General features: G+C 44.8%; 1 protein-coding gene across 5 annotated transcripts in view; it reads right to left on the reverse strand.

The window, feature by feature from the left end:
- The window catches only part of BCL9 (B-cell CLL/lymphoma 9), a 30,638-nt gene that overhangs the window by 8,280 nt on the left and 7,970 nt on the right, over window positions 1–14,388 (reverse strand). Inside the window, exons 1-6 of one of the 5 annotated variants that reach the window (XM_014947328.1) lie at window positions 9,111–12,901; window positions 6,939–7,021; window positions 3,691–3,997; window positions 1,785–2,101; window positions 697–886; window positions 82–181 (exon numbers count right to left, since the gene is read on the reverse strand). In XM_014947328.1, coding sequence (XP_014802814.1) covers window positions 82–181; window positions 697–886; window positions 1,785–2,101; window positions 3,691–3,743 — 660 coding nt within the window. In that variant the 5' untranslated portion in view covers window positions 3,744–3,997; window positions 6,939–7,021; window positions 9,111–12,901. Of the gene's footprint in view, window positions 1–81; window positions 182–696; window positions 887–1,784; window positions 2,102–3,690; window positions 3,998–6,938; window positions 12,902–14,388 lie in introns of those variants that run through there. The other 4 variants (XM_014947326.1, XM_014947327.1, XM_014947329.1 and 1 more) reach the window with 4 other exon arrangements.

The following is a 14,388-nucleotide window of genomic DNA, read 5'->3' on the forward strand; positions in this document are numbered from 1 at the left end:
ATAATCATCCATCTCTCTGAATCACACACATACAAGCCCATTTATCATTTCCCTTCCCACCCACATGCAAGTATTCCATACCAAGGGTACAGTGTTTCGTTCTGCCTTGCTGTTTGAGATGTTCTGGATATGAAAGGACACGATGGTTTCCACCTGTCCCTTCAGCACAGCTTCTGCAGCCCTGCAAAGACAGACAGACAAATGCACATATCCCAGTTGAAGCTAAGAATCAAATTTTCTTAACAGCCCTCCCTTCTATCCGTCAGCTGGCAAAAGGGAGAAAGACTTAACCACACATATTTCTCTCTAGATGAGTAGCAAAAGAAAAATGCTTACATCTACAAACTCTCCAGCATTCAGGGTTCATGTCTCAGTTAAAGCCATCCTGGCTGCTACTCACTGCATGAATTGCAAAACAATAGCTACCAGCATTTGCAAATTAAAAAAAAAAAAAAACCAAACCCGAAAAAACCAAACTCAACCCAAAACACCACACCTTGGAGGAATAAATAACCACTTTCAGAGGGCAAGAGGTAACAACGTTCTCCACTCCAGCCCCTTCAGCATCCTCCAAGCAAGTAAAGACTTTTTGCTACAAGAATGCACTTGGAGAAGAAAATGCACTGTAGACTCTCTTAAAGGGAGCACAAATATAGGCCCCGGTCCCTGAAGTCATTCAAGCATCAACCTACTTACTTGTTGGCCATCTCAGTAGAAAAGACATAAACCACTTTGGATGGAGTCTTCTGCCCGCTTGCTGGCTCCAAAGTGGCAGTCAGGCCATGGGAAGGTGTGGAAGACCTTGGGGCTGAAGCATTTGAAGGAGTCATGGAGTGTGGTGTGTGCTGAGACTCCTGGGACTTCACATGATCGGCAGAATTGCAGTCTGGAAGGGGTGCAAGAGGAAAAGAGGGGAATCACTACATTAGGAGCTCTTTGGAAACCACTTCTGGAAACTGATGAGAGCTCTTCTTCCTTCTCCCTCAAGCACTACTAAAGGCAATCCTATTACACCATGCATCTTCCCTCTAATGCCATGCTGCTTTTCAGGTACCACTGGGGGAAAACTCATCTTGTCCCCTTCCAAGGCAAGTGGCATTTCCCAGAGCTGATCCCTTTGAATTCTCTAATGGCCACACAGCATAGCAGGGAAACTATACACTAAAATGAATGAATACAAATGTGTCTGCACCCAAGGAGACCAGTCTGTGCAAAACTTTACTTTTTTTTTCCTTGAGCCACCTTAGCCAGGTGACCTTGCAAATGGACAAAGGAAAGATGGACAACTGCACATCTAGTCTGTTTTTGCACTACCTCACAGAGACTATATTGAAGCCATGAACAGAACAGAGAAATCCCAACTCTCTGGCTTGTGTTACCAGTCAGGGTGCTACGGGTTATGAATCTGTGTTGACAAAACAGGCTTGCATATTGTTCAAAACCCCAGTTACAACAGAGCAGTTCCTGAAAGGCCAAAGGCCAGAAGGAAACCAACAGGTTGCATTTGTACTTTCAAATCCTCTGGGAGAGTTTCAGAGCTAAAAAGGAACTTTCCCACCAGAGTCAGGTCCATGCTTTAACTGAGCACGAACAGGACATTTACTGGTGCCAGCTATGACAACCTCTCCTCTCTGCCTGCTCTCAAGATCTTTACACTTCGTTGGCTGGAACTTACAGAACCCCAGACAAATAAATGTTTCGCTAACACTCGCATAGCAATTCTCCATCTCAGAGAGGACTCAGACTAATTGTCTGCACCGGCGCATGAATCCTAGCAAACATACCTTTGATTTCAGGGTCGTCATTAGGAGTTCCAGCTTCCCTCTGTTCAAAGGAGTCTGCCGAAATGCTCCTCTCTCTCTTCCCCTTCCCCTTGGCACCATTTCCAGCCCCATTCTTCAGCCCCATGCTCCCACCTGGGCCAGGGAGCACTTTGGGGGGATGACCTCCACTTTTGGGGTCACAGGGAGAGGGCTGGGATTGGCTGGTGGAGCCCCCTTGTTTGCCCTGGTTGGAAAATTTGGAATCCAGCTGGGGGTTGCCAGATGGGGACATCACTGTAGGGGGACGGACCATCACCTCCTGCTTTGATTTGGGGCTACTGAGGACAGAGCAAAAAAAGGAAAAGAAAATAAAAGAAGTGACAAATCACACCATTGAGTCATTCAACCCTGTAGGAACAGATTAGAGAGAAGCAGAAACAACCACTGCCACCTTTGCAAGCTAAGACAATTGCTGACAAATAAAAAGTGCCTGCAAGCTTAGAATCACACAGGTGCTTTTTTGAACATGCCCTGAAAGGGTTATTATCCAAGATGGGATCTCGTTGCTCAAGAAGGCACCAGGGCAAGCTACAGACCTGCCAGATCCCAGGAACCGCTGTCACATGAGGACCTACCTCTGGGGCTTCTGTCAATAAAGACAACGGTTTCTATGTGCACAGAGAAGCGCCTCACACCAAGACCAGCTCAGAGTAAATAAACAAGGCACAATAAAGTTCACCTCACCACTCTCCCGGACCCCAACTATAGGCTACAACTCCGATCAGAGCAGACCCCCCCCCCTCGCCCCCTCCCTTGCACCTCCCTATCCAGTTCTACAGGGAGCACAAGGAAAACCCAGCATTACTGCAGCATTCATCATACATTGGGGCGAGCTGCCAGGAAAACACAAACCTCTGACCGTGAAAACAATTAAACCAGCTTCAACCTGCCTCTGAATAAGGAAAGAGAAGGATACCATCTCCCCGCACACTCCTGCAAAATGGGGCAGATGAAGCTTCTTTAATTTGCCAAAGGAGATTCAAAGACTTTCCTTCCCTCTTCCATTCAGCAAATTGCATCCGAAAAACATTTTGCTTCTCTGGATTTTTACAGATATATTAGCCATCCCTTCCTCCTCACCCTCCAGTTACTCCTTTGCTATCGGGTCCTCTGTATTGTGTTTTCCCATCATCACTACCACTTCCAACAGGTAGCACTTGCTAGCATCCTCACTGTGGGACTCGCACAGGATGTTTCCTCCTTTGGACAGACATCTGACTCAGAGGCACTCCCTCTGAATTACTCTTAAGCTCCAGATGACCTCGAAGAGTAAACAATCAAACTCAAGAATGCTGTCAATCAGACCACTGTAAGTCCTTGGACACTGCTTCGCTTCCATATTTTTCCCTTTCCAAATTAGTGGAGAAGAGATGCTGACCTGCTGCACTGGCAGGTGAATGATGCAGAGCATCTCAGTGCACAGCTGATGGGTTCTCCAGGCTCTTTAGGCCAGTAATACCGAGGAAGCATTTTGTGTGAAAGTACAGACAGAGAGACCTTCTGCTGCCCAAGTACCCCTCGGGGAAACAGATAATTAGAAGAGAGGGAAGAAAGAAAAACCAAAATATATAGAAACAGCATGTTTACTCTCCTACAGCCTAGTTAGACACCCGATGGGAAGGAAGAGGGTGCAAGGAATGGAGAATCTGCACCTCACAGATTTACAGCTTTCAGCTCATCTTAAACTTAGCAAACGTGGAGGCTCGTCAGCACTGTGCAGCCAGTGCTCAGGTACTCGGCAGGTCCGACAGGAGCACAAAGGAGGACCAGTAAGTCCCATGCACCAGTCCTTGGTTAATCCTGCAGCGAAGCAGGGACAGCATCATGTACAAATCCAGAGCAGCTGACTGCAGGCTCTTCTCCTTACCTCTGTGTGTTGCCTGACGGGGAGTTCCTCACTTTGGGGTTACTGGAATGCATTGACAGAAATCCTGAGCTCACAGTCTCACACACACGCAGATGGGCTCTCGTCAAGTTCCTCTGGGGAGTGCGCTGCCAGAGGCAGCGTCGAAGCACTTTCTGCCACCCGCTTCTCTCAATGCTGGCTGTCTGCTTGCCTTTTTTCTCTTTGCTCCTCTCTGGTTTTGCACTGGGCGCTTCCCTCCTGCAGCTCCAGCATTCTCTAGACGTGTGCCTCCTGCTGCCCAGGGGAAGTCTCGCATCTCCAGGGCACGCTGAAGAGAACAGAAAAACAGTGAGGAACTTCCCCAGCAGATGTGACCGGTGTGAAGCAGTAAATGGCTATTCTTCCCCCATTAGTGAGAAGATACCGGAAAAGAGCTTTCAGATGTACAGAGTACAGCTGTGTATTTCAAACCAAAAGCGGCCCTGGCTTGGCCATTCAGTTTACAGGCAGTGAGGCCATTTTTTCTTCATCCAAAACAAATTACTCCGGAGTCAAAAAAACAGGGAAGCGCCTCGTATCTGGACACTTTGATTCCGCATCTGTGCTCAGCTTGAAGACACCTCACAGCAAGTCAGTAGGAAGCCAAAATTACAAATCCCCAACATGACTTAGCTATCCAGAATCCCCCTGTGAATGGCCGTAATCTGATATTTCTTAAGAACATAAACTCTGCTCAAATCTTTTGTGTCTCCTTGGTCCAATATAACTAGACATATGTTCAATGATGTGTGCTAAGGGTTGCACAAAGGGAGGAAAATAAAATAAAATGCCTTCCTGACCACCTGTACACAACCAGCTATGCTGTGATTACTCTGAAAATACCAGAGATTAGTCACTCATTTAATCTATTAGAAAGGCCAAGAGATCACTAGAGAGCTACTCCTCTAAATTTGCTCAGCAACACAAACTATTGAGGCTTTAAAAAAGAAAAGGGGAAAAAAACCAACACATTTTCAGCTTCTTTCTAAGAAACAATATGCATGATGCAGGCGCTAAAGCACATGCAACTGTTTCTGGAGGAGGAAACTATTGAACATTACTGTTTACGTCCTTTGGGCTAAATTATTTTGGAACAAATTTCTGTCTTGTTTATGTTTCAACAAAATCTCTCCTGTTCATCTCACCTACTCAGATGCAAATCCACTTAATTTAGAATCTAACCAAGATTTATTGTTAATGTATTAAGCATTGCTAGTTAAATATTATTCAAATGTAAATATTCCCCGTATTCCTTCTCAGCACCAAAGCAGCAGTTTCTTCCTGTGTATATCAAATGAAACAAAATAAATCTCACCTGACTGGGAGTGTCTTGAATTTTATGATGAAACTACTGTTCAAATTGCATTTAGAAAACAAAAATTGGTTTGCTTACACACTGACATCAGAGGATTAAGAAACACGGGCACAACACAACAACCTCTGGCCAAGGAGAGTTATCAGTAATGAGTAGTACTGAGCACCAAAAGTTATCTTTTTGTGATTGTGACATTACACTTTTTAGTGACTTTGCACTGCTGTAATTTAACATGATAGTGCTCCACACTGTAGTTATTCCATGAAGGTCTGCATCATCTCAAAAAATTCTCCTCTCTACCACATGCCTCCTTCATGAGCCAGAGAAATCATCCTGCTCCCTATTCTCACCTCCACTGTGCTGCACAAACGCATTAGTGCAGGGAATGATTCTGCAATAAAGGTCTCATTTTTGATGCCTCCTATTAGGCAGAATCAGATGAACTCCAGTGTGAGCCACATACTCCACAGGATCCACATGCCTCTCTGGTTGTTCTCAAAATCAGTGGAATAATGTCAGAGTTACTTTATTACTATTGTTACTACTATCATGCTGTACCTGGACCGGGTGCTATACAGATACATGAAAGACAAGAGAGAACATCTCCACAAGTACCTAAATTGTACCATCTTTGCATGCAAATTTGGCTCCTATGTTTCTTTTGACAACAAAACCTTAACATTATCAACAGCACCCAACTCCACTTTTCAAAATAGATTTATGCATCTGTAAAAGTCAGTGGAACTTGGTAATACTGCAGGCTCCTCACTTAAGGTGAGGGTATGACTGAAAACACGGTGAATTTCAGGTAAAAGAAAAAAGGAACAATAGCATTAAAGTGAGCAGAGCTCAATACTAAAAGCAGGATGTGGATGTGTGATGAACTTAAGTATTCTAGTTATTTCATCCTCTGCTCTTCCACTTCTGATATTTATGCATTATGTTACCTGTTATTATAAGATGTGCATTTTCTCAGGCTCCCAGTCTTGCACAATGCAATGAGAAAACATGAAGAACAGAATCAGGATCACACTGGCTGCACTATATTTCTGAGATCACCAAAATTTCAACTACTTCACAGGTAGGGGAACCCTCCAATGTTTAACCCTACTTTTTTATTATCCTATAGACATGTATCTTCCATCTATTAGAACTGATGCACTCTGCAAGGGAACTGTATTTTCCAATCTCAGTGTAAATTTCTTCTTACCAGAAAGAGCTACAAACGATACATCAATATATTCATTGGTGGAACAACGGCAACTCAACTTCCTCTGCTTCTCATTTCTGCACACTAGGTATCTACCATCTTTTATGATGAGAAACGGAATGCTTCATGATTTCTCTAAATGCACTTCTAACATACGTATGTTTAGGAATCTATGGTTCAATAATGGAAAAGCTCTAGAGAAATGTATTTTTGCAGCTGTAGTCTGCCTGCCATAGCATAGCATTTATGATTGCTCTAAAATTAGAGGTAGGGTCACTGACAGTGAATGGTCAAGCCACTTTTCAAAACATTTTGGTAAACTACATAAATGCTGTATTTTCAGGATTGCTTTAAGGTATGCCAGGCAACAACTGCAGGGAAAAGGGATGGTTCAACTGGCTACTTCTTCTCAACACCTCTCTCCTGACCACATCAGGGAAAGATCTGAATGGGAACTAACCAAAGGGAGACAACAGAAATCTCTATTCAGCTGGATTAGTCTGGTTGATCATGTAACCACATCAGTGCCACTGCAAGCTCAAAGGAGGAAGCAACAACAGGTGAAAAGTAGCCTCACCCCATTTGGTTGCAGCTTACAATTCCAATGGCATAAAATTACTTCAAACCTCAACTGCAGAGACAAAAGAGTCAGACCCACATTTGTGGAGATATGATAGGTCCTCGCCTTTCCACCAAGTAGCTTACCAAGACCCCTGGTGTCACGACACGGCAGTACTCATTGTGGAGGCCATGAGCTGCGAACCACTCGACTCACAGAAAAAGATCACCTGGAACAAGAAGAGAGAGGAAGAGTTTCACCAACAAGAACGCACAGCTTGGCTCCCATGCATCCAGCCACAGAAGAAGAGGCATCAAAACTTGCTCTGAACCACTGACAAGGGAAAGCCTCAGCACAGAGTGGCAAGATTTGTCAGCACCAAAAAAGCCACCACCAAACTGTGAGAGATGCATGCTGCACACAGAGGTAAAATTGGTCAGACCTGCCTTAGCACTCCCACATTTGAGCGGTCTGGATTCCCATGAGCTCATCTGTACTTAGAAAAGCTGGCACAAAGCTTGGACATGTAACCTCCCATTCCCTGCACCCACCCCTCTTCAAAGGCTCATCTTCACCTCACTGTGTGCCTGGTAACTTCTGCCAAACCCCTGTGCTTCGTATATACAACCTCCTCCACAACCAGACAACATATAAATAAAAACATCAAGAAACAGGTAAAGCCAGGCAATCACATCTAGGGGAAAACCAGGCAGGTTTTAGAAGGAAGAAGGGCTATCTACTGTTCTGACAGCTCCTACTTCACTTCACTGTGCTACACTACAGGGAGAAGGGAATCCAACTGCCAACCTTCCCAAGACATACTGCAAGTTTGCTTAAGATAGAGGTCCCAGACCCACCTTGCACTATGGTTAAATCCCACAAGGACAGAAGAGCTCATGGCCCAAGAACTGATCAGCCACACTTTCAGTAACAGACAACCCTGCATCAATTAATGTTCACTCACATGTTAAAGCAAGTTTAAGTGCCTGAAAGCTCAGTAGCACAAGGAAATGCAGACTCTAAGGAATGGCTTAATGGTAAATTTGAGGTCAGTAAAGAAAGACACAGCAGCTACCTGCCAGCTCCTCCCTCACCCACTGTGAAAACTGGAGAGTCTGCAAGAACAGCGTGAATCCAGACAACATTCACGCTGTCGGGGCCAGCGTGGTCTCTCAGAGCGCTCTCAGCTATTTACACAGCATGGACAGCCTCGCAGTTAAAGCTCAACTGCAAACTGAAATCACTACCAGAGGTTTTTCCGTGTAATCCCAATGCATTCTGCTGACCAGATCTCCCAACAGGAACACAGGAGGCTGTTGCGAGGCTCAATTAGTTACGCATTGTGAAACCCTGTGCATATTCTCTTCCCTCCAACATTCTCCAACTATTATCTACTGCAGCTTCACCTTAATAATGTAGCAATGCACTGCCATGTAATCCACTTCAACAAAACCCAACTACAAAGCCAGTCCCAAACAATGCAGCTACATTCTCCACCCAGTCCAGCCAAATCAAACAATGAAATCATCTCCGTGATAGACCATCCTTATCTAGGCAAGTCACACCTGCAGACAGAAGCTGAAACAAACACCTATCGCAACAGGCTGCTTCATCCAGTAAAACCTACCACAGCAGCACAATCATCTCCGAATCCAATTACCCAGTTATATCTCCTCTCCCCTTTCCCCCACCCCACCCAACAAAACAATACAGGCTAAGCCATGCCAGTGCCAATACTGACACACCTCTATCAAAGCAGCGACAGAAATCACCTTTTCCCTTGAAAGGGAAAACATGTGAACACCAGCACACATCAGGATGGAGAGAATCTATCACAGTAGTCAGGGCTCTATTGCTGGAAACATTCAAGTCCAGGTTGGCAAAGCACCGGAGCAGGGCAGACTCACAGACCATAGCTCAGGACTGCAAGAGGGACACAAATAATCAGACATGATCCATCTTTAAGGCTATCCAGACGGTTATTGCAATGTAATTCCATCCCCTAGTTTACCAATCTCTGCTGCTCACCTGCATGGTCTTAGCCCAGAGAGTCAGCACAAGACAGCTTGCTTCAGTGAATTTAAGACCAAAAGGGTGAGAGCATGTACACAAGCAGCTACCACAGAGTAACTAACAAGTCACAAATTCACATCTTAGTTTACCTTTTGGTATTCATGAACCATCCATGTACTTCTATGAACTAGCCACCACATTATTGTACTGCATAGTACAGAAGGACAAAAACCCATCCAAACTAGCTCATTCCTACTTTGTGCCCTTAAACTGCAGAAGCTCGAGAGTGACAAGTGGTCAGGTACCTGGAAGTGTACAGCATTGTGGCTGCTTCAGCAGGAACAGCTGCAGTTATCACTGATTCACTTCAGTCTTTTCTTCTTCTTTGAGAAGGAGAATGTGGAGAGATGAAATAAAGGCATACCAAGTAGATAAAAGTATCAAACTTGTGGCCTTACTGTGACACGAAGCATTAAAGGCAAGAAACCTCTTTCTCTGTGTACAAGAAAGGCCGGGGGAAAAAAAGAAGTGTGCTCTTTCTGAGACTGTCAGTCTGTGCTGGACTGAGGGTGGTGAGAGCCCAAAATCAGCATGGAAAAAGAAAAAAGGCTAGAGACCTGCTGCTACAGAAAACAAATGATGACTTTGAATGCAAGCTGAGCCAGCACCCTGAATTGTAGCTGTGGCAGTGGAGTGGGCAAGAAAGGAGAGAATGGAGACTGCTCTGGGAAGAGCAGCAGCTTCAGGAGGGACCAAGAAGAGCAGCAGGAGCTGTTTGAGCATCCTGACAGCTACCAGGAAGCAAACCTCTGGATGTGCATCCATCAGTGGATTCCCCACGCGACTGGAGAGGTGGGGTAAGGCAATGAATCAGCCAACGCGCTCCTTCAGCACAATTTTACTGGGAAGGGCAGATCCCATTTCTCCGACCCTCATTCAACCACGTAAGAGGGAGAACAGCTGCACTGGCAAAGGTGACTCCTCTACACCCAAGGCATCCCAAGAGCTACCACTGGTTTTTACCACGTGCTGCACTTACCAGTTTTGTTAAACATTTGCTTATTGTGCACACTTGCAGCTGAACTGCATGTTACTTTTTAATAAGCTGCTGCTTAATAAAGTACTTGATTACACACCTCATTGATAAAACAGTGCAACTGGGAAACAAGGACGGTGCAGGAAGAGTTATTCAATGCTTTTATTGGATCACCAGACTCCCTTAAGATCATATAAAAGCAAAAGCAAATAGATAAATGCACATGAGTATTCTACACCACGCACATCTCCCCATGACGCTTGAGGATACAGGGGCACAGGACACTTTTCAATCCCTTGAACCAGTCCCAATTTCTAGATATGGCCCCTTCTAAGGGCTTTTACCTACAGCTTTAAATCTGCCCCTACCCCTTAGCAAAAGCCATCCTCCTCATCCTTCCCATGAACACATAAAGCATGTGCTTGTAATACAACTAATACCGGACCCACAAGCATTCAAACAGGTTTGTCAAAAATGTTACCTTACCTTCTGTACATCAAGAGTGTGCTAGATCCAGGCAAGTAACTTCAACCACCTTAAGTCTATCCAATTCCACCCCTTCCAGCAATTGCTAGCACTTGTGACCCAGCTGAAGACTAACTCAAGATATGATTAATTTTCATGAGACAAGCTTTTCCATGGCCACATGCTCACTGGCACAAAGGAGGCAGCAGAGACCAATGGCACAGGCATGGATAGGCTTAAGCTGGTTGTTCAAAGACACTTGCATCTTTCTCCTGTCGGGTCCCTCTGCCCTTTTTCTTAAACAAGGACAGAAAATACACTGGGTACCTAAAGAACTGCTGGTGCTAAAGACACAGTATCAATATGCATGTCATCTGGACACAAATACAATTCCGCTTGTCCAAGGAAGTTATCGGTAGATGGCCTGACTACCTAGTGTCCCAGCTCCTTCCATAGCAGGGTTTGCAGACCTCATCCTTTAATCAAACTACACAGCTGTCACACAGTAGACTTTTAGCTGATTTGCTCATGTGCTCCATCTGCCAGAAGGGCAGTGGCCACTTGGACCAGGCGCAAATGGACCATCAGAGAAATGACATGCGCATCAGAGAAATGACTGCTAATCCCAAATCTGCATAGCATTTCCTGTTTGATCACGGTCTTGTATCAGAAGTGACTTCTAATCAAAAGAAGAATCAAGAACTTGTCACCTAAACTCATTTTGCTACATGAATGTGAGGACTACGCCATCTTCACCAGAGTCATTGTAACCTTCACAGAGAAAATAACTCCTCCTGTGCATGCACCTCCTTGTTAACCTCTAAAACCTGAGCAGGTTATTGCCCAAAACTACCTCCATGCCTTGAAGCACAGAGAAAGGGGCTGAGCAAAGATAGGGTCACTTAAAATTAACACTTTGATGACCTTTTCTTGCATATTGGCAGGAAAAGAGTGGGCAAGACTATGCCATTACAAGGAAGAGAAGTCCCTTTGAATAGCTCAGATTAATTTAAAATCACAGCATAAACCTCCCAGAAACGCTGAGAATATACTTAATCACCCCCATGTAAATCCAGCACACCCGGTCATACAAAGGTAGCTCTGCTGAGCCTACCTGTGCCTTCCCATCCACATATCTTACCAAGACAAGGGCAGATACTCTTTCTCCCACGTTTCCCCTCCCCAGCTCCTATCAACACACACACTTTCCAAAGAACCAGTCTCTCCTGAAGTCCACTCATAACAGAGATGGCCATAACATTTTGCTCTGCATCCTTAAAAACTGCAGTCAAGACAACCACTGACAAAGCACAATACAAACCCAAAGGCTCAGAGAATAGTGTTTTATGACATTTCTCAGGCAACCATCCCCTGCTCTCAAACAATGTTATCTTCAATGACTATTCTCTTCCTTCCTCCTTCTGACAAGCACATGGATAACCAACAGTAGCCATGATGTAAAGGCTGTTTAATTATTCTTAAGTATTTACAAAAATAATTCTAAAATAGTCTTTTGCAACAGACATGTTGCTCACTACACTCATAACCATCATTACCAAGAACTGTAACTCATACCACTTGTTGTCAAAAAGGCAACATGTCTATTAAACTCCATTTTTAGTGCATCTAACAACACTTCAGTGTGTTTTTAATACGATGGGGATGAATGGCTGCCCTAGACAGTTGCTGATGATGTACACCTCTTCCCACAACTCCTTTCACAAAGTAACACAGGAGACAGACACTTACGGGCACTGGTGAGCAGATTCAAGGTGTACACAGCCAGCTGCTGTCACATAAAACAACCTTGAACTACTTGGTCCAACCTGGGAGTTGAACAACCTCTTGGCAAATTCTGACACAGTTCCAGATATCAGTTCAGGGGAAAGCGCCATTAAAAAAAAAACCCAAACGAAAAAACCCCACAAAACCTAAGCTACAACTATCCGCTTCTGTACAGGAATGCTATGAAAGCGTCCCGTTGCTGCTCACACCATTCCAGCTTCACCAACGTTACTGGCACTTGCAGGCGCAGGTCGGCCAGACTGTTGGGCACGCTGTCGCGTAACCTGCAGCACGCCATGACGTCACGGTGACCTCAGCTCAGACTCACTCTATTCCAGCACAGCTGCCACCATCAGCTCAGCTCCACCTATGTTAGCAGTGCTGGGAGCAGTCTGTGTACATTATAACTGGAGTTTTAAGCACTTTACGTGAAGCGTCATTTATTTTAGCAGCAGCCTGTCTGCTCTAGAGTTCCTACTATTGTTAACACCGATAAAGATCAAAAGCTCTGGCAATAAGGGGTTTTTCAAGAAATGTTTTAACAGTATTTCCCTAATATATGACAGGCTTCTGCAGCTTACTGCATCGTGTTAGCAGTTACAAGCCCCAGTATCAGTCAGCATTACATTCAGGAGTCCAGTGGATAACGCCATAGCTTTCTGAAGGCTGCTTCCATAGCTTGGCCTTCCGTCAAAACTTCATCTAGTGGTAATGTGTTCGGAGCCAAAAATGCCCTCTTTTCTCTTACTTCTCCAGGTGGTTTTTTCCTAAAATCTAAGAAGGGACTTCAGCATGAACAACCACAGGTAAAAGCTGCCTGTGTCAAGCTTGCCAGCAGCCCATTCTTCAGAAACTAAACTGTGGAGGGGAGAAGGGAAAAAAAGAAAAAAAAAAAAGGATACAGAAATAATGGGTGGGAAGACAGGACCGAGGAGACACCAGGTTGTTCTTCAACATGTAGTGACACCATGCTGTTTAAGCAGAAGGCTTGGGAGAAATAAACCACATATCAGTTCAGAACAGGGAAATAAACAAGCGCTTTTTCCTTTCATTCCAGCATCCCTTCGCTAGGCTTCCAGAATGAAAGGTAAGAAAGAGTCCTCAGGCATAACTCCTTAGGCTGCAATCTTGTCAGTTCTCAAAAGCTAAGTGGGGTTGGGATGGGTCACTACAGGACAGACCTCCTCGGAGGAAAACCCAGTGCTCCAGCAAGCAGTAATTCCCCAGTATGCTGCGAGGGGACACCACACATGACGCCCGTCAGAATTGCTGGGGGCGACCCACGCACCTTCCTTGGTGTTAACCTTCACCTTAACAGGTGTCTGGTCTCTCTCTCATCCCAAATGAGTTTTTCAAGGCTCCCCCTAAGCATCACTACCATCCAGCACTGCCCGTGAAAACAGGTTTTGTCCAGGACTGTCACCACCAGCCATCCCTCTGCTCTTCTCCCTTACACAAGCCCTCCTGCTGTTTTTATAACGCTTGCACCTGGGGAGCTCAGCACTGCAAAGCATGCACTCCCACGGGGGCAGAGATGAAGAATTACTGCATCCCATGCAGCTTGCTGGTGGCTAAGGTGTGTGTCAAGGGGTATGCGCTCCTGGTGCACTGAACCTCTCATTTCTTGGCTTTTAGACCCACATCAGGCACCTTAGAGGTAGCACGACCTTTAGCGACACAGTGCAGTGCTTCTGTACACTGGTTTCCTGGTCGTTAAATGTAGGATCTTCAAGGGAGCAATGACTCTTCTAAGGAGTAATGCACTTCAAAGAACTCCAGCAAGCAGAGGCTGCATGTACACAGTACTCCACGATGCTACATGATTATATCAAAGCTGCTGGGATGAAAAACTGGCATTTGATAAATAACATGAGGTCATCTACGAGATCTCAAAAAACTGCATGTAAAAATGTTATTTTGACAGGAAATTAAGCAATTGTATAATCAGGTCTATTATCAAATCTACTGCTTTGACATGATCTTATAAAAGTATGAAAAGCATGCAGTTCCAACTGCTGCGGGATCCTCCCTCACTCAACACAAGATGTACGCGTTTAATATTCTTCTAGTTAGCCACGCATGTACAGCAAAGCCCAACGTACTTCAAAGTATTTACTGTGCTGTATAAACAGAGCGCTATTTTCAAAGACTCGTAACTGTCAAATCAAAGCTAGCTTTCACAAGAACATTCAGAAGCATTTCTGCTGGATGGTGGCTATTTGCCTGACAGTTTCAACTTTCTATCCCCAACCACAAGAAGGTTAACATTTTTTTATATATAGATAGATTTTTTTTTT

Source organism: Calidris pugnax, unplaced genomic scaffold (assembly GCF_001431845.1).
Source record: "Calidris pugnax isolate Ruff unplaced genomic scaffold, ASM143184v1 scaffold95, whole genome shotgun sequence".
Taxonomy (NCBI): Eukaryota; Metazoa; Chordata; class Aves; order Charadriiformes; family Scolopacidae; genus Calidris; species Calidris pugnax.